Here is an 18,901-nt window from a genome sequence, read left to right on the forward strand (position 1 = left end):
GATTCTCCTGCCTCAGCCTCCTAAGCAGCTGGGATTACAGGCAGGAGTCACTACGCCTGGGTAATTTTTGTATTTGTAGTAGAGACAGGGTTTCACCATGTTGGCCAGGCTGGATTTGAACTCCTGGCCTCAAGTGATACACCTGACTCAGCCTCTCAAAGTGCCAGGATTACAGGCGTGAGCCACTGTGCCTGGCCTAAATTTTTTTTTTCTGTAAGTTGGAGTATACTCGAAAATAACAATAAAGGGCCAGGCGCGGTGGCTCACGCCCGTAATCCCAGCACTTTGGGAGGCCGAGGCGGGTGGATCACGAGGTCAAAAGATCGAGACCATCATGGTCAACATGGTGAAACCCCGTCTCTACTAAAAATACAAAAAATTAGCTGGGCATGGTGGCGCATGCCTGTAATCCCAGCTACTTGGGAGGCTGAGGCAGGAGAATTGCCTGAACCCAGGAGGCGGAGGTTGTGGTGAGCCGAGATTGCGCCGTTGCAATCCAGCCTGGGTAACAGGAGCGAAACTCCATCTCAAAAAAACAAAAAAAAGAAAAAAGAAAATAACAGTAAAGTATATGGTATAGTAAATACATAGGACAGTAACATAGTTGTTAATTATTGTTTCATGTATCATGCACTGTATGTGATTGTGCATGCTATACTTTAATAGGACTGGCAGCACAGAAGTTTTCTTTACACCAGCATTGCCACAAACATGTAGGTAATACATTGCCCTACAATGTTAGGAGGGCCACAGTGTCACTAGACAATAGGAATTTTTCAGCTCCATTATAATCTTATGGGACCATCATCATATGTGCAGTCCGTCATTGCCGGAAATATTGTTATGCGGTGCATAACTGTATAAAGAAAATACAACTGTGTGCCTCATAGTGTTGTTGTGAAGATTAAATTGATCCAAGGCACCAGTTATAATAATACCGGATATTTGGCATTTAGTGGTAGACTGCCAATAAATGACAGATTACTTTAGTTTCTATTAGAGAATTTAGGGGAAACAATCAGGAAACCTGAGCATATCTTAGAACTATATGTAGTTCTAAATTCTGTGACTTTGTTGTCTGCTCTTTTTCTTCTCAATATATAGGCAGAGACCTGGCTCCACAAGCAGGCCCAGAAGGAGGGCTGGAGCAAAGCTGCCAAGCTCCAAGGGAGGAAGACCAAAGAAGGCCTGATTGGACTGTTGCAGGAAGGAAACACGACTGTATTAGTAGAAGTGAGTTGTTGGAAATTCCAGATACCAAGAACAATGTCCCTTGGGTGTAAAGCCTGTAGTAGGCCCTTTATATTCTTGAAAAAGAAATCTGTTTGAGAACCATAAAGGGTAGTTGAAGTTAAACTCATGAAACCTCTGGTATTAGTTACGAATTCATTTTGGTATAGAAATGTACTGGTGCGTTGATGAGAAATGGCCTGCAGTCTAGACTACTACTCCTGAATGTGAGTCTGGTGCAGGCTTACACTGTGTCACTGATTGTTTCCTGGAACAGTTAGATTACAAAGTTAATTATATTAATTGTTGCGGAATAGAGAGCAGCTATTTTAGAGGAGGTTTTGGGGCCATAATTGATGAAGAATCAGATGTGGATTAGTTTAGAGTGAGAGATGGGGATAAACAAGGTAGTAGTGCAAGTGGTTTGGAGCTGGAGGGGCTGGAGAATGAGGTGATGATGGTGTGCAGCCATAGATGAGTGGTGAACTTGTGGTGAGTCCTTCAGGACATTATTGAACCATCCTCTGAATATACAGGCTATTGCCAACTCACTGGCCCAGCATGAATCACCTCATTCTGTTTCAGACTAGGAGAGGAACTGTAGCTTTAAATTTTGGAGTCATTTTTTTCTGTTCAGTTTGCAGCTTGTTCTCTCAGTATCTTGATTTACTCTCCAGCCTTACAGCACTTTTGGAAACTATCATTAAACAGCTTATACAGCAACATCAATTTGTTCCTGCAGGTAAACTGTGAGACGGATTTTGTTTCTAGAAATTTAAAATTTCAACAGTTGGTCCAGCAAGTAGCCCTTGGAACCATGATGCATTGTCAGAACTTAAAGGATCAACTGTCTACATACAGTAAAGTGAGTTTGGGGTTTGTCTCCAGTATGCTAAATTTGCTGTCCTCTTTGGGTCTTTGCTGTTCCTTTTTTAGACATTCTCATGTCTCATTCCCTTCTCATCGCTGCTTAAATGCTATCTCTTTGCACAGGATTACCCTTTTCCCTGTTGCTATATCCCCTTATCGGGCTTCGTTTAAAATTTTTTGTTATGGTGCTTATATATTACATTTTAATTTACCTATATGTTACCTGCCTTCCCCGATAGAATGTAACCTTTAAGAAGCAGGGAATTTGTCTTTTCACTACTTGGTGAAAAAGAATTGGGCCCACTACTTAGTTGGAGCTCAATAAATCTTTTTCAGATGAATGAATGAATGAATGCCAGTGGAATGAATGGAGTTAGCTACATCAAGTGAAGCCATCTGAGGCTTTGTATTTATAAATTTGGAATGGTCTTTTTTTTGTCTTTTTGAGATAAGGTCTCAATCTGTCGCCCAGGCTAAAGTACAGTGGCGCAGTTTCAGCTCACTGCAACCTCTGGTGCCGGGTTCAAGCGATTCTCCTGCCTCAGCCTCCTGAGTAGCTGGGATTATAGGTGCCTGTCGCAGTGCCAGGCTAAATTTTTTTTTTTTTTTTTTTGAGACAGAGCTTCACTCTTGTTGCCTAGGCTGGAGTGCAATGGCGCGATCTTGGCTCACCACAACCTCCGCCTCTCAGGTTCAAGCGATTCTCCTGCCTCAGCCTCCTAAGCAGCTGGGATTACAGGCAGGNGCAATGGCGCGATCTTGGCTCACCACAACCTCCGCCTCTCAGGTTCAAGCGATTCTCCTGCCTCAGCCTCCTAAGCAGCTGGGATTACAGGCAGGCACCACCACGCCTGGCTAATTTTTTTGTTTTTAGTAGAGATGGGGTTTCTCCATGTTGGTCATGCTGGTCTCGAACTCCCGACCTCAGGTGATCCACCTGCGTCGGTCTCCCAAAGTGCTGGGATTATAGGCGTGAGCCACCATGCCCAGCCTGGAATGGTCTTAGGAAAGAATTTCTAAATAAAGAGATTGGAAAAGGCACAATTTAGGAAAATAAGCATATTCTTATCCATAGAGGCATCAAGGAAGGAATTACATCATTCTGCCTTTGACTTAGGCTTATTGCCAAGGCAAAAATGAACCAACCACTCACAGTAATGTTTTTGAGTTTATTACCAACTTTTTTATCTTCTTCTTTATCCTTCTCTTGAGATGTCTTGGTAAATGTTAATTGTTATTGATATTACGTAGTCATATTGAAAACAATGATAAGGTTTTTTTTTATTTTTTATTTTTTTTGAGACAGAGTTTCACTCTTGTTGCCCAGGCTGGAGTGCAATGACACAATCTTGGCTCACTGCTACCTCTGCCTCCTGGGTTCAAATGATTCTCTTGCCTCAGCCTCCCAAGTAGCTGGGATTACAGACATGTCCCACCACGCCCGGCTAATTTTGTATTTTTAGTAGAGAGTTTCTCCATGTTGGTCAGGCTGGTCTGGAACTCCTGACCTCAGGTAATCCACCCACATTGGCCTCCCAAAGTGCTGGGATTATAGGTGTGAGCCACTGTACCTGCCCTTATTTATTTATTTATTTTTGAGGCAGAGTCTCACTCTGTCGCCTAGGCTGGAGTGCAGTGGCATGATCTCAGCTCACTACAAACTCCACCTCCTGGGTTCAAGTGATTTTCCTGCCTCAGTCTCCCAAGTAGCTGAGACTACAGGTGCCCACTACCACACCCAGTTAATTTTTGTGTTTTTAATAGAGACAGGGTTTCACCATGTTGGCCAGGCTGGTCCTGAACTCCTGACCTTGTGATCTGCCCACCTCGACCTCCCAAAGTGGTGGGATTACAAGTGTGAGCCTCTGCGTCTGGACTTTATTTTTTGAGACGGAGTCTCACTCTGTCACCCAGGCTGGAGTGCAGTGGCGCAATCTGAGCTCACTGCAACCTCCGCCTCCTAGGTTCAAGCAATTCTCCTGCCTTAGCCTCCCTAGTAGCTGGTACTACAGGTGCGCCACCACACCCAGCTGATTTTTTTTTTTTTTTTTTTTAGGAGTTTTACTCTTGTTGCCCAGGCTGGAGTGCAATGGCGCGATCTTGACTCACTGCAACTTCCCCCTCCCAGGTTCAAGCGATTCTCCTTCTTCAGCCTCTCAAGTAGCTGGGATTACAGGCATGCACCATCACGCCCAGCTAATTTGTATTTTTAGTTGAGATGGGTTTTCTTCATGTTGGTCAGGCTGGTCTTGAACTCCCGACCTTGGGTAATCCACCCGCCTCGGCCTCCCAAAGTGCTGGGATTACAAGTGTGAGCCACCGTGCCCAGCCAGTTTTTTATATTTTTAGTAGAGATGGGGTTTCACCATATTGGCCAGGCTGGTCTCAAACTCCTGACCTCGTGATCCACCTGCCTTGGCCTCCCAAAGTGCTGGGATTACAGGGGTGAGCCACCGTGCCCAGCCCCTTCTCCTTTTTATTTAGTGATTTATTCAGCACTAACATTGACTCATGGGTTTATTTTATACAATAAGCTATAATTCATTATTCGTTTTGATGCTCAAATTATCTGCAGATTTGACTAATGCAAGCTGACTCTAATGTTCTTTGATATGTCCTTATCATTTTCTGAGTATTTTCTTACATTTTGGCTTTTTTTGTTTATTCTTATTTCTGGGGTTTATGTCATACTTTCCACAGTTGGGGAAACTGTGGAATGGGCCACTTCTTCAAGGAGTCCTGGTCCTTTTTAGCTGGGGAATAGCTTTTAGAAACCAAGATGTGAATATTAAGTGTGCTTGTTTCTCCTGAGAAGTCATTTGTTTTTTCAGTGACAAAGTGCAGGCGTGGGTGAATGTGGTTCAATTTTTCGTTTTTCATAGCAGCTTCAATATGTTTACTATTTTACCTATTTACTCAGTGTGACAATATAGCTACAAAATTGTTTCCAAATTGCTACACCTGATCACTGCAAATAACACAAATACTAAGGAGTTCAAGATTTATTGGTAGTTCTTTTTGTCTTTACATTGAAGTTAGGTGGTCAAATGACTCTATTGAGTTATTTGGATTTTGTTTTCCTCCTGTGAGGTTATGTTACTCATTTGAAACATAGTTTTATATTTCTTTGTAGTCAGTATTTATTTTCACACCAAATATGTGTTGACTTTATTTTTTAAATATGTGGGTTTTTTTTTTTTTTTTTTTTTGAGGTTGGGTGTGGTGGCTCATGCCTGTAATCCTAGCACTTTGGGTTTTTTGTTTGTTTGTTTATTTTTAAAATCTTCATTATATTAATAGAGATGAGGTTTCACCATGTTGGCCAGGCTGGTCTTGAACTCCTGGCCTTAGGGTGATCCACCTGCTTTGGCTTCCCAAAGTGCTCATTACAGGTGTGAGCCACCGTGCCCAGCCACCCAGATTTAATTTATTTTTTAATACATAAAATCCATTAACAAAGTTCTCAAAAGCACAGTGACTCTTGCCTGTAATTCTAGCACTTTGGGAGGCCGAGGTGGGCGGATTATGAGGTCAGGAGATCGAGACCATCCTGGCTAACACGGTGAAACCCCGTCTCTACTAAAAAAATACAAAAAATTAGCCAATGTGTTTGCTTGCGCCTGTAGTCCCAGCTACTTGGGAGGCTGAGGCAGGAGAATCGCTTCAACCCGGGAGGCAGAGGTTGCAGTGAGCCGAGATTGCACCACTGCACTCCAGTATGGGTGACAAAGTGAGACTCCATCTAAAAAAAAAAAAAAAAAAAAAAAAGTTAAAACTGTCAAAAAAAAAAAGGATACTCAGAGAAGTCTTACTGTTCCCATCCACCCCTTTAGATAACCAGTGTCATTGGATTATGGTTATCCTTTCAGTATGTCTTTTTGTAAAAATAAGCATATTTATACAAATACTTCTTTCTTGCACAAATAGTATACTATGTACACTTATAATTTGCTTTTTTCACTTAATAATGTATCCTGGAAATATAACAATTCATGAAGGTCATTCTTTTTATTTTTTCCAACGGCATAGTATTCTGCTGTGTGGATGTGCTATAGTTTATTCAACCAATCTCCTGTGTTTGGGCATTTAGGCCATTTCTAAAATTTTATGATTGGAAATAATTGTTCAGTGAATAATCTTGTGTAATATTATTGCAAGTATATCATCAAGGTAAAGTCCTAGAAATAGGATTGCAGGGTCAAAGGATAAATCATAGGTAGTTTTATTAGATATTATTCAATTTCTCACTATTGGATTTGTACCATTTTGCATTCCCATCAACAATCTGCAAGTCTAGCTCTAACGTTTTATGATTGTATGAAAATATTGTTCTTGGCTATATGCAGTGGCTCATGCCTGTAAACCTAGCACTTTGGGAGGTTGAAGCAAGTGGATCACTTGAGGTCAGGGGTTGAAGATCAGCCTGGCTGACATGGTGAAACCCTGTCTCCACTAAAAAAGATAGAAAAATTAGCCAGGCATGGTGGTGCATGCCTGTATTCCCATCTACTCTGGAGGCTGAGGCAGGAGGATCGCTTGAACTCAGGAGGCAGAGGTTGCAGTAAGCTGAGATCATGCCACTGCACTCTAGCCTGGGTGACAGAGTGAGACTCCATCTCAAAAAAAGGAAAATATTGTTCTTGACCAGGTGCAGTGGCTCATGCCTGTAATCCCAGCACTTTGGGAGGCTGAGGCAGGAGGAGGATCTCTTCAGCCAGGAGTTTGAGACCAGCCTGAGCAACATAGGGAGACCCCATCTCTATATTTAAAAGAAAAAATAATTGTTCTTGATTTCTAGGAAATTACATTCTAAGAAGTTAGGCTGGAGGATAAAAGTGGAATGTAATTGGGGGTGGTCCAGCGATAGGATAACATATTTATAAAGATAGAACTGTTGGCCGGGCGCGGCGGCTCAAGCCTGTAATCCCAGCACTTTCGGAGGCCGAGGTGGGTGGATCACGAGGTCAAGAGATCGAGACCATCCTGGTCAACATGGTGAAACCCTGTCTCTACTAAAAATGCAAAACATTAGCTGGGCATGGTGGTGCGTGCCTGTAATCCCAGCTACTCAGGAGGTTGAGGCAGGAGAATTGCCTGAACCCAGGAGGCGGAGGTTGCAGTGAGCTGAGATCGCGCCATTGCACTCCAGCCTGGGTAACGAGAGTGAAACTCCATCTCAAAAAAAAAAAGAAGAACTGTTACTAATTTTTACCATCCTTGGCTTAATGAAAATATTGTCTACACTTAGTTGTCTGAAATAATTTTCTTAAAAATAGACGATTTTTGCCTGTTCTCTTGATAATTTGAATAGTACAGAATCAGTTCATGTTTGTTTTCTTTGTGCACTTAGGGTTTCTTGAATTCCTCTGAGCTTTCTAGACTTCCGGCGGGACCTGACAGAGAAGGCTCACTCAAGGATCACTTGGCTTTAGCAATTGGTGAGTATTTGTAAAGGTTCTGGAAACTGGAAATCTTGTTCCTCCAAATCTAGGTCAAGAATTGTGTGCCTACAAGGGTCAGACGATATGAATGTTAGAAGTGGTTTGTTAGATGTCAGGGAACATTAGGCGTCTTGAAGAGCTTATGCCCTGCTGGAGGAAGTCCCATTACCAAACTCTAACCAGTTGTTAACATATAGGGAAATGGAGTCCTGTTGTCATCAGAATTTCTGAATTCCTTAAAAGTATTTAGATTTGTATCCAAAATCTCATGCGTTTTGGCTGTTGGCAGCTAATTAAAATTATTTTAATCAACTGTGCCAACAAAACAAAGCATGTCTTTAGGCAGTGATGGCCTTTTGACTTCCAGCTGAGTACCTTTGTATATACTATAGGGAACATAGTACATTAAAGATGATTTCCTCTTCCTTATAAAGGGTTGCAGGACAACTGAGGGACATCGTATTTAGGATTTTTATCTTTCTTTTGAAAAAAATCTGATTGTGAGTTTGTAAGGATACATTCTTTTAAAGCCTGCTGGCTGTAGGAACCACATGTGGATCATTGTGGTGGGACTAGTGGGGATCTTGCTTTCTTCCTAAGTATCCTTGATGGAGGGAGGGTGGTTGGAGCTTGCTGGGAATTTACTGTTCATCTGAAGATTCCAGTCAAGGCATCAATACTGTTTTTATCAGGTCATTTTGTATTATCTATGATGTTTCAATGAGTCATGGGTTGAGAAACCAGGCAGACAGCTATGTATGGGGCTTATTAGGAAATTCTGGAAGAGCTGGGTGTTTTCAGCCTTGTCAGTTTCTGGGAATTAACTATTGGGTAGATGCTTCAAGCTATTTCAAAATTCGTTTTGGTTTCTGGATTCTTTTTCATGACTTTCAGATATTACTATGGCTAACGTAGGCATATTTATACAGACCCTTTTGTTTATTCTCCTGCCCCTTTCTACCTTTTGGCTTATTTGGACTTGGCTGTTAGAAGGGAATAGCATCCTGAGAGAAAGGGGAAAAATTACAATTACAATCTGTTTAATGTTCTCATAAATAACTCTGAAAATGGTATCTTTTTATTTTTGATGAGAGGAAATTGAAACTATCAGATGACATGGGGCTTTGACTTTTTCCTGATACAGGGATGATCCCTAGTTGTCTGTGTCAGTTATGGAGTATTCAGGATGGTGGGAAAAAGCACTTAATTGCTTTGGAGTCAGATCTGAGTTTTAATGCTAGCTCTGCCTTGTGTTGTTGGCTGGGTTACCTAAGTTCTCTAAACCTAAGCTTATTGTAATAATAGCTAGCTTTTGAGTGCTCACTATGTGCCAGATACTATAGTTAACACTTTTGCATGTATTATTTAGTTGGTGCTTCATAAAGATATTCTTCACTTACCCCACTCTCACCGCCCCCCCCATATCCCTTTTCCTCTTCCTAAAAAAAACTGAAAATGGTGTCTCTCCATCTTACTGCATATCCTGTGTAAATGCAAAGGGACTGTCTTCCGAACTGGGCCTCTTCTGTGCATATTTTGTTACAATCACAAACATCATAATTTGTTGGTGTGTTAGTTTTTTGTTTTTTGCCTTTTTTTAATAGGAAGACTGGGAGAAAACATGACTCTTAAACGAGCTGCGTGGGTGAAGGTGCCATCTGGGTTCTACGTTGGCTCTTATGTCCACGGAGTAATGCAGAGTCCCTCCCTTCACAACGTGGTGCTGGGGAAGTATGGGGCCCTGGTCATCTGCGAGACATCTGAACAGAACGCAAACCTTGAAGACCTTGGCCGCCGCCTCGGGCAGCATGTGGTGGGCATGGCGCCTCTCTCTGTTGGCTCCCTGGATGATGAGCCTGGGGGAGAGGCAGAGACCAAGATGCTGTCCCAGCCGTACTTGCTGGATCCCTCCATTACCTTGGGGCAGTATGTGCAGCCTCAGGGAGTGTCAGTAGTAGACTTTGTGCGGTTTGAATGTGGAGAAGGTGAAGAGGCAGCAGAAACTGAGTAGGTTCCAGAGACTTTTGGCCCAGGAGGAGTATTTGTTTTTAGCTCTGGACATCATTACAAAAAGGATTCTTTCCCAAGCCTCTTCAGACCCAGAATTTATTTTTCATTTGAATTATGAGATTATAGACTTTATGGGTAAAATTATTAGTTATATAATAAAAATAATTTTTTCCTTGTTTACGTAATACTGGGTTTAGCTTTTCTATGTCTTACTTGTGACAGCTTTTGAAAATAATCTTATTGATAGGCCTTACTGACATGATTGACAGTGTCTCGGAGAACGGCCATCAACAATTCTGCTCCCTTCAACATAGATTTATTATGGTATTTCTGAAATTTCTAACTTGCGTGTTCTGTCTTACCCCATTTATGACATAGAACTCTTTTTGTTCTGCTTTCACTTTGCAACACTGGACCATGCTTCTGCCTTGGAACCTCCCTAGTTATATTACTTCTGCCACATGGATTTCTTTGGGATTGTTTATTCAAGCCTAGAGTTGTCTGGAAAATTTGGGTTCTTTTCTTTGTGGATGTTTGTAGCATGCTTTGAAGGCTCTCTGCAGTGGTAGACACACTGGTTCTGCCGTCATTTAATGAAATTAATAACATATGCCCCTGTTTATCTTTTGGATGATGTGGTGTGGTTGGGTGGGTTGGTACTGAGGTTTCCTGGCCAGCTATAAGGCAGATTTTGACATTCTTGTGCCAGAAACAGAAATTAGAGTAGTCCAGTTATCCAGAAACCTCACTTAACATTGCCTTTTTACTTCCCCAGTACTGAAACATTTCTTCCAGTATAACATAAAATTACCATAATGAACAAACCCTAAATACTGAAAATAACTTCATTTGTTCATTATAGGTATCTTCATTTGAAAAGCTAAAAATACATTGACACATAACAGATCTGGCCATTTGGATTTCAACCTTGGAGTGTATATATGATTTCAATGATTTGCAGGTTAAATAGATTTTAAAAATAATGATCTTGGCCGGGCGCAGTGGCTCAAGCCTGTAATCCCAGCATTTTGGGAGGCCGAGGCGGGTGGATCACGAGGTCAAGAGATCGAGACCATCCTGGTCAACATGGTGAAACCCCGTCTCTACTAAAGATACAAAAATTAGCTGGGCATGGTGGTGCACGCCTGTAATCCCAGCTACTCGGGAGGCTGAGACAGGAGAACTGCTTGAACCCGGGAGGTGGGGGTTGTGGTGAGCCGAGATCGCGCCATTGCACTCCAGCCTGGGTAACAAGAGTGAAACTCCATCTCAAAAAAAAATAATAATAATAATAATAATGATCTTAAAATTTAAAACCAAGGTAGGTCCTGGTATAATATTAAACATAAAAAAATTATTAAACATTTTAAGCCTTGTTTTTTGGTTCTCCTAATTTTTCCAGATTTCTGCAGTTTTAGTGCTTTCTGCTGAGGCTTTAGCTAGAAGGCCACAGAACCCAAAAAGTGTGTGGTTAACATTTTAGGTATATAACAACCAAGAAATGCAAAGTGAGAAAAAATGGAGAAGACGCTGTGATTTGCAGACTCTATTATATCTCAATTAAGTAGCTGAATGTCAGGCAGAAATAGGTAGATAAATTCTTTGTTGATACTGGCACTATCTGCTCTATTCTGTGGCCTTACAGTAGGCATAGGCCTTCTTGCTTTAGAAAAGCCCCTTTTCTTTCTTCATTTGGAGCTGTTTCCAGCCAGGCAGAGCAGCAAATTGCCCTCTTGTGATGCCAAAGACAGACACAAAGTCGGGTTCAGAGAGGTAATTCTAAAAGAGAAAACAAAGTTTCTAGTTAGAAGGAAGACATGACATCATTACTAACAGAGGTGGGAAAAGTTGGAGCAAGAGGGAGTTCTAGGTGGATCCTTGAAGAAGGAAGTAGAATGAATTTCTCAGAAAGGCTCTTAGAGATTTAAATTATTCATTGGAGAGGTGTTCTTCAGGTCACAGAGTACCATTTCGGCCTGCTGCAGAAGCTTACTGGATTCATTGCACTCACAGTGCCAGCAAGGACCAGTTTCTTGCCAGAAGACAATAAATGGGTTATGTATTAAGGATGAATTATAGACGTCACATTTTGGCAGGATTAAGAACTAAATTGAGCCAAGGTTTTCCACCCATAACCACCATTTTTACCCAGAAATTTTCAAATGCATGATTGGGTGGATCTTATTGAGCTCAAAATTCTCCTAAACATTTACTTAATGATGTATTGCATATATGTATACAAGTAAAGATTATTAGTATATGGTCTCTGCTTTCAAGAAAATTGTAGTCCAGATACTTAAGAGTTGTCTAGATAAGACATTGTGGGAAATCCAGAGTCCCTTCCCAAGTCAATTTCTTCAAAGGGAAAAGAAATTTATTCTTTTTTTTTTTTTTTTTGAGTTGGAGTCTCACACCATCACCTGGGCTGGAGTGCAATGGCACGATATCGGCTCACTGCAACGTCCATCTCCCTGGTTCACGCAATTCTTCTGCCTCAGCCTCCCAAGTAAGTGGGATTACAGGCACACACCATCCCACCTGGCTAATTTTCTGTATTTTTAGTAGAGACAGGGTTTCACTATGTTGGCCAGACTGGTCTTGAAATCCTGACCTTGTGATCCTCCAGCCTTGGCCTCCCAAAGTGCTGGAATTACAGGTGTGAGCCACCATGCCTGGCTAGAAATTTATTTTTTTAACTCAAATATGTTAATTAATTCGAGCAAAACTTAAGAGTGCTTGCTATTTGCTAGGCACTGTTGTACGTGCTGAGAAGCTGAGACTATGATGGTGAACAAGACAGACAAAGGTCCTTCCTATTAAGGATATTACTAGAGGAGAAGTTAGGCAGTGAACAAATATACAGGGTCTAGAGCAGGCATGGGAAGCAGTATTAGGGTGGTCAGGAAATGCCTCCCTGGAGAGGTGACATTGGGGCTGAGACCTACGTGATGAGAAGGTGCTGGTGCTGTGATGGTTTGGGAGAAGGATGTTTTTTTCAGGCATGAGCACTAGCAAGTGTGAAGGCTTAAAGGCTGGAATACCCATTTTTAAGGAACAGAAAAGCAGCCACTGCCCTGGCCAAAGGGTAGTAAGTGAAGAGGGTGTTGGTATATGAAATGCAATCAGAGAGGTAGGCCAGATTGTATAGGCCTTCGGCTTCTTTTTTTAAGTGTAGTGGGAAGCTATTTGAGGTGTTTTAAACAGGACAGTGCCATGTGTTTTAAACAGGACAGTGCCATATGTTTTAAAAGATCCCTTTGGCTGTTGCGTGGGGAACGGATTGTAGGAACAGGTGGAAACCAGTTGGACTGTAGTAAGTAGTCCATGATAGCTGGACCAGACTAGCAGCAGAGAGAGAGTGGACAGAAGCTAGCTGATAGACTGATGTAGGTGGAGAGAAAAGAAGAAAGAACTCTGCTTTTTCGGCTTGAGCACCTGGGTAGCTCAGGTGTCCTTTGGGCACCTACAACGTGCTAGAACTGTCCTAGGCCATTTACTGAGATGAGTGCTTTACTCACAGAAAGCTCTACTTAAAACAGACACAGTTCCTTCAGCCACTCACCTCCTTTTTGGCGGGGTTTACATCCTCAGGCAGCTCCTGATTCTGGTTTTTCAACAGAACTGCTATAGGGTAATATTTTGGCTCACCGTCATTAGAATTCAGGGAGAGGGTTGCATTATTCATGTCCTAGGTGAGATAAGAATGTAGGCACAGGGAAAAGACTCCTCAGTGTCTGTGTGGTTACAGTTCTGAATGTGTGTAATATTTAACATTTTGATTTATGCCACTTTGCCCTCTGTCATCATCTTTCAGAACAATGGTCCCCAAACCTGGTTGTATGTCAGAGTCATCTGGGAATAGAAAATATTCAGATTTTGGGGTTGTTCTTGGGAAAGCTGATTCATTAAGTCCAAGGCAAGTCCTGTATAGCCAGTTTTGCATATGTGCTGTGCCTGAATCTCATTTGAATATTGGGATCACATACCTTCTCTTGATACTTTTATTTAGCCCTGCATTTCCAGCCTTTTAAAAAAGTCTTCCAGCCTCTTAAAAAAGTCATTTAAAGGCTGAAACATCAACATTAGCTTTGGAATCTGAGTTTGTAGAGCACAAAGGACAGAATTGCCAGATGGTTTGACCACCTGGTGCCGTGCACTCCTGAGGTTAAAGAACTGCTAGATTCCTGGCCAGAGGCTCCACTTCTTTTAACCATTAAAATAGCTGTAAATGGCCTAAATTTCTTTGGACTTCACTGTCAGAAATGAACAAAAATGTCATTTGGGTTAGAAGCTTATTATTTCTGAAAAATACTGCCAATGACTTTAATCTCTCCCAAATGGCAGAGTTGAATAATACAACAAATTTTCATTTTTGTTGTTGGGTTTTTTGTCGTCGTTGTTGTTCAGATGGAGTCTTGCTCTGTCACCCAGGCTGGAGTGTGCAGTGGCGTGATCTCAGCCTACTGCAACCTCGGCCTCCTGGGTTCAAGCAATTCCCCTGTCTCAGCCTCCTGAATAGCTGGGACTACAGGCGAACTCCCCCCCACCCTCCGGCCAGTTTTCATATTTTTAGTGGAGATAGGGTTTCACCATATTGGTCAGGCTGATCTCAGACTCCTGACCTTAGGTGATCCACCCGCCTTGGCCTCCCAATGTGCTGGGATTACAGGTATGAAAAACTCCATTTTTGTTGTTTTTAAACAGCAAGCCTATTTGAAAACCTGGAAGTCAGGAAAATAAGGAGCTTGGCTCTGAGACCTACTTTTCTATTGATTACAAAAAATCTTTACATCAAAACAGACAACCATGGTAATACTAAGGAGGACATGAGTTTTGCCCATGAGCATCTGTAGTATTTCCAGGTTCTTTTTGACTCTGGTTGCCTGTATGGCTGGCTTCTCCAAGAGCAAACCCGACTTACAGTGGTGATTCGCATGATAGCAGCAGCATCTCCCAGCTCTTCTTTTAATTGTTGATATGATTTTCCTGCCTAAGAAGAAGAGATAGAAAACACAGGATGAGGTCTTTCTTATAGGGAAGGGACATCTTAAGCCTGGTCTGTGTCTTTAAGAAAAACAAAAAAGCCAGGGATTCAGAAGACATTTCAAGGATAAGTAAAAATGAAAATACCCCCTTTTGGGTCCATGCAGGCTTGAAAGTTGCTTAAACATAATGTACATTCTTTGATGGTAACCCCTTAGTCCCCCCTATAAGATTCAAGAAAGAGCAGTTGAAGCCAGGCGCAGTGGCTCACACCTTGTAGTCCCAGCACTTTGGGAAGCCGAGGCAGGTGGATCACCTGAGGTCAGGGGTTCGAGACCAGCCTAACATGGTGAAACCCCATCTCTACTAAAAATACGAAAATTAGCCAGGCGTGGTGGTGCATGCCTGTAATCCCTGTAATCCCAGCTACTTGGGAGGCTGAGGCAGGAGAATTGCTTGAACCCGGGAGGCAGCGGTTGCAGTGAGCCGAGATCATGCCCTTGCACTCCAGCCTGGGTGACAAGAGCGAAACTCCATCTCAAAAAAAAAAGAGCTACTTGATTAGGAGTCAGGAAACCTGGCTTTCTCTTGATTAACTGTGACTTTAGACAAATAACTTATCTTCTTAGCTTCCTTATCAATAAAACAGGAAAAATACTTCCACTGGCTATCAGGATTATAGTGAAGATCAAAAAGATGATGTGTATGGATATAGTTTATAAACTGTTTATACTTCACACTGCTTATTGCTGAGACCTGCTGTGAATTATCTACCTGGACTTACTGCAGTGGCAGGTGAAAAAGAGGAGAAAAGTAAAATGCAGGGAGCAGGATGGGAGTAGGGAAATGAGGTCCAGGTTTCATTGAGCCGTGAATCAGTACCCCACCTTCCCAATGAGCTGTTAGTTCTAAGCTACCACTCTCTTTTCTTACACTCCAAATGTTAGGGTCCCAGGCCAGGAACCAGCCTGTGAAGATGGGAGGCTCAAACCCCTGTTTAATGATCAGGATTGGTGTGTCGGGATCTCGGCCGCTGGGGTGAGTGTGCAGGTACTGCTGCGCTGTGGCAAGGGCACTCTCCTTCTCTGTGGCATTGGCCTCAGCCCCAATCCACAAGAACACCTGTTAGAGATTTCATATATGTTACTGTGTTCATAGGAAGGACTAAGTACTAGATCATACACACTACCCTGTCTTTCCCCTTTCTTTCGTGAGCAATTCACAGCCTCAGAAAACTTTCTCAGCATAATTTGTTCAGCAAAGAAAGATTTTCCCAGAATCAGCTTGTTTTCATCATTTTAATTGTTGTATGTATCTCCAGATCTGCATTTCCAAATCAGAGCTGTCTCTGAACTTCAGCTTCCTGAACACAACTTCTTGCAGAACATATCCTCTTGACTGCTCTAAGCACCTTAAAGATAACACCCTCAAGATGTAGCTCTTCTTTACTAAACTTGTATTTATCTGAATCTCCACTTTTGATAAGTGGTATCCATCTAGTCATCTAAGGCAGAAACCTGGGAGTTTCCTAGAAACCCACCATATCCAATGAGTCACCAGGGCTGACCAACTTTACCACGTAAGCATTTGTCAAATCTGTCAGCATCCCTCCATCCCTACTCCAGTGCCCTTATGTGGGCCCACAGTAGCTCTTACTTGACCATGACAATAGTCTACTGATCGCCTTTGTTCCCCCAAAGGCCATATCCTCTGCATGTGGAGTCCGTTGCTATTGATCCTAAGATTAAAAAGTGCATGATGATAGGATAGCTTGATTTTTCCAAAGCAAGGTGGGAAAATGCCCAGGATGGTGAGTTTCAAACATCACTATCTTCTCTCCACCCCTGGCAAAAAAATCCCAGACTTTCTTTTGGTCACTACTGACAAAGGTTTGATTGAGTTGGGGATGGTCCAGGGCTACCCTGGGTTTATTCTAGGGTGGGGATACTATACACAAACAACCCTGTCTATAGGAGTCTTTGTCATGTTTGGAGTTCTGCAGCTGTGTCTTACCTGGTCCCAGGTATCTAGGAGCATCACGTCACCAGGGTTCAGGTCATCCTGCGTGAAGTCTGTGATCTCAGTGACAATAAATTGGCCAGTCTTATTGGAACATTCAAAGAGACGGGACTGGACATCTAGGATTTCCTGCTGAAGTCTGCAATACAATCCATTTAAGGGCACCAAACTGCTTAGAAATGTTTGTAAAACTGAGGTATTAGCCTTTGTGCAATTCACAAGCCTGGCAGGCAGGGGGAGCCCAGAAGAGGAAGAAGCTGTCTTCCCATACCTTTTATCATTGGCATAGGGAGTTTTCCCTCCCAGTAGGTCCCAGAACTCGGCTGGCTCCTGGCCCTCGGCCACAGTGTTCTCGCTGCTATCACAGAGAAGGCTGGCCAGCTCCTTAGCCATTGCCCGCTCGTCCCCGCTAGACCCCTGAGAGTGCGGCGAGGAGAGCACAGGTGTTAGTTACAAAAGGGCATTTTTATGTGGAAAGAGAAGCACCTGAGACTAATAACTCAACGTGCCAGGCAGAATCAGCTACAAAGCCACAGTCCCTCAGCCTCAAGACAGACAGGTTTGTTCTAGTGCTGGGGAGTGGGGAGGAAAACAGTGTGGGACAAAGAAAAGAACTAGGCTCTGAAACCCACAGTGGGTGTTGGCAAAAGTCCCCTTTGTTTCAGCTTCAGTTGGAATTTAAGCACCTACTTTTGATTTTTTGGGGGAAAAAGTATAAATTTATTTTTTAAAGTATGTACAGTATAGTGTACTCTTTTGGCATACAATTCTAAGAATTTTGACAAACACATAGAATCATGTTAGTACCACCACAGTAAAGGCACAGAACAGTTTCTTCCTCAGTCCCAAAATTATCTGGGGCTGCTACCCCTTTGGAGTCAAAGCCTCCCTGAATCCTTAACCTCGGTAACCACTAATCTATTCTCCATCACTATAGTTTTGCCTTTTCCAGAATGCTATAAATAGAGTCATACAATATTTAGCCTTTGAGTCTGGCTTCTTTTTCTTAGCAGAATGCATTTGAGATCTCTGTTGTATTTACCAGCGGCTCATCCCTTTTTATTTTTGAGTGGCATTCCATCATGTGGATGTACTACTGTTTGTTTGTCTGTTGGGTTGTTTCTGATTATGAATAAAGGTGTTATAAACATTTGTGCACAGGTTTTTGTTATTTTACTTAATACCTAGGAGTAGGATTGCTTGATCATATGGTAAATGATCCAGCAATGTATGGATCATTAACTTTATGAGAAAGTGTTAACTTGGTGCGGTGGCTCACCCCTGTAATCCCAGTATTTTTGGAAACTGAGGTGGGTGGATCATCTGAGGTCAGGAGTTTGAGACCAGCCTGGGCAACATGGTGAAACCTTGTCTGTACTCAGAATACAAAAATTAGCTGGGTGTGGCGGCACACGCCTGTAATCCCAGTTACTTGGGAAACTGAGGCAGGAGAATTGCTTGAACCCAGGAGGCGGAGGTTGCAGTGATCCAAGATTGCACCACTGCATTCCAGCTTGGGCAACAGCATGAGACTCTGTGTCAACAAAAAAAAAAAGAAAAAAAACTGTGGAAATGTTTTCCAAAAGCTGTACCATTTTGCAGTCCCGCCAGCAGTGCATGAAAATTTCTGTTGCTCCGCATCTTTGCTCACATTTTATGTTGACAATTTTTTTTAGCCATTCTAAAAGATGTGTAGTGGTTATCTCATTGTGATTTTGATTTGCATCTCCGTAGTGACTAACGATGTTAAGCATCTTTCTCTATTCAATTCTTTTTTGTAAAACAATTTTAGCACATGTTATTTTATTTTATTTTTCTTGAGATGGAGTCTTGCTGTGTCACCCAGGCTGGAGTGCTGTGGCGCGATCTTGGCTCACTGCAAACTCTACCTGCCGGATTCAAGCAATTTTCCTGCCTCTGCCTCCTGAGTAGCTGGGATTACAGACGAGCACCACCACGCCTGGTTAATTTTTTGTATTTTTAGTAGAGACCGTGTTTTACCAGGCTGACTAGGCTGGTCTTGAACTTCTGACCTCATTATCCACCTGCCTTCAGCTCCCAAAATGCTGGGATTACAAGTGTCATTCACAGCACCTGGCCTTAGTGCATTGTAATGCACTATTGCAATATGAATTGACATCATATTTTCTATTTTTGTTCTGTATTAGTGTCTGTCTGTTAGAGTCCACCAAACTCACATGGGAAGATTGACTTATCCAGCCTCCATCTCCATAGAAGTTTATGAGATGTCAGGCCGGGCGCGGTGGCTCAAGCCTGTAATCCCAGCACTTTGGGAGGCCGAGGCGGGTGGATCACGAGGTCAAGAGATCGAGACCATCCTGGTCAAC

General features: G+C 42.5%; 2 protein-coding genes across 5 annotated transcripts in view; one reads left to right on the plus strand and one right to left on the minus strand.

Moving 5' to 3' along the window:
- TSFM (Ts translation elongation factor, mitochondrial) overlaps positions 1 to 16,490 on the plus strand; it is an 18,421-nt gene extending 1,931 nt beyond the window's left edge. For 2 of the 3 annotated variants that reach the window (XM_017536262.2, XM_017536261.2), the window contains 4 exons: positions 1,105 to 1,233; positions 1,973 to 2,095; positions 7,451 to 7,538; positions 9,146 to 10,535. In XM_017536262.2, coding sequence (XP_017391751.1) covers positions 1,105 to 1,233; positions 1,973 to 2,095; positions 7,451 to 7,538; positions 9,146 to 9,552 — 747 coding nt within the window. In that variant the 3' untranslated portion in view covers positions 9,553 to 10,535. Of the gene's footprint in view, positions 1 to 1,104; positions 1,234 to 1,972; positions 2,096 to 7,450; positions 7,539 to 9,145; positions 10,536 to 15,855 lie in introns of those variants that run through there. The other variant, XM_017536263.2, reaches the window with a different exon arrangement.
- Positions 10,809 to 18,901, minus strand: part of AVIL (advillin) — a 22,124-nt gene continuing 14,031 nt past the window's right edge. For both annotated transcript variants that reach the window (XM_037741246.1, XM_037741245.1), the window contains 6 exons: positions 16,825 to 16,970; positions 16,548 to 16,692; positions 15,468 to 15,656; positions 14,473 to 14,541; positions 13,114 to 13,239; positions 10,809 to 11,330 (listed from right to left, as the gene is read on the minus strand). In XM_037741246.1, the coding sequence (XP_037597174.1) occupies positions 11,217 to 11,330; positions 13,114 to 13,239; positions 14,473 to 14,541; positions 15,468 to 15,656; positions 16,548 to 16,692; positions 16,825 to 16,970 (789 nt within the window). In that variant the 3' untranslated portion in view covers positions 10,809 to 11,216. The remainder of the gene's footprint in view (positions 11,331 to 13,113; positions 13,240 to 14,472; positions 14,542 to 15,467; positions 15,657 to 16,547; positions 16,693 to 16,824; positions 16,971 to 18,901) is intronic.

This window comes from Cebus imitator, unplaced genomic scaffold (assembly GCF_001604975.1).
Source record: "Cebus imitator isolate Cc_AM_T3 unplaced genomic scaffold, Cebus_imitator-1.0 Scaffold96, whole genome shotgun sequence".
NCBI lineage: Eukaryota > Metazoa > Chordata > Mammalia > Primates > Cebidae > Cebus > Cebus imitator.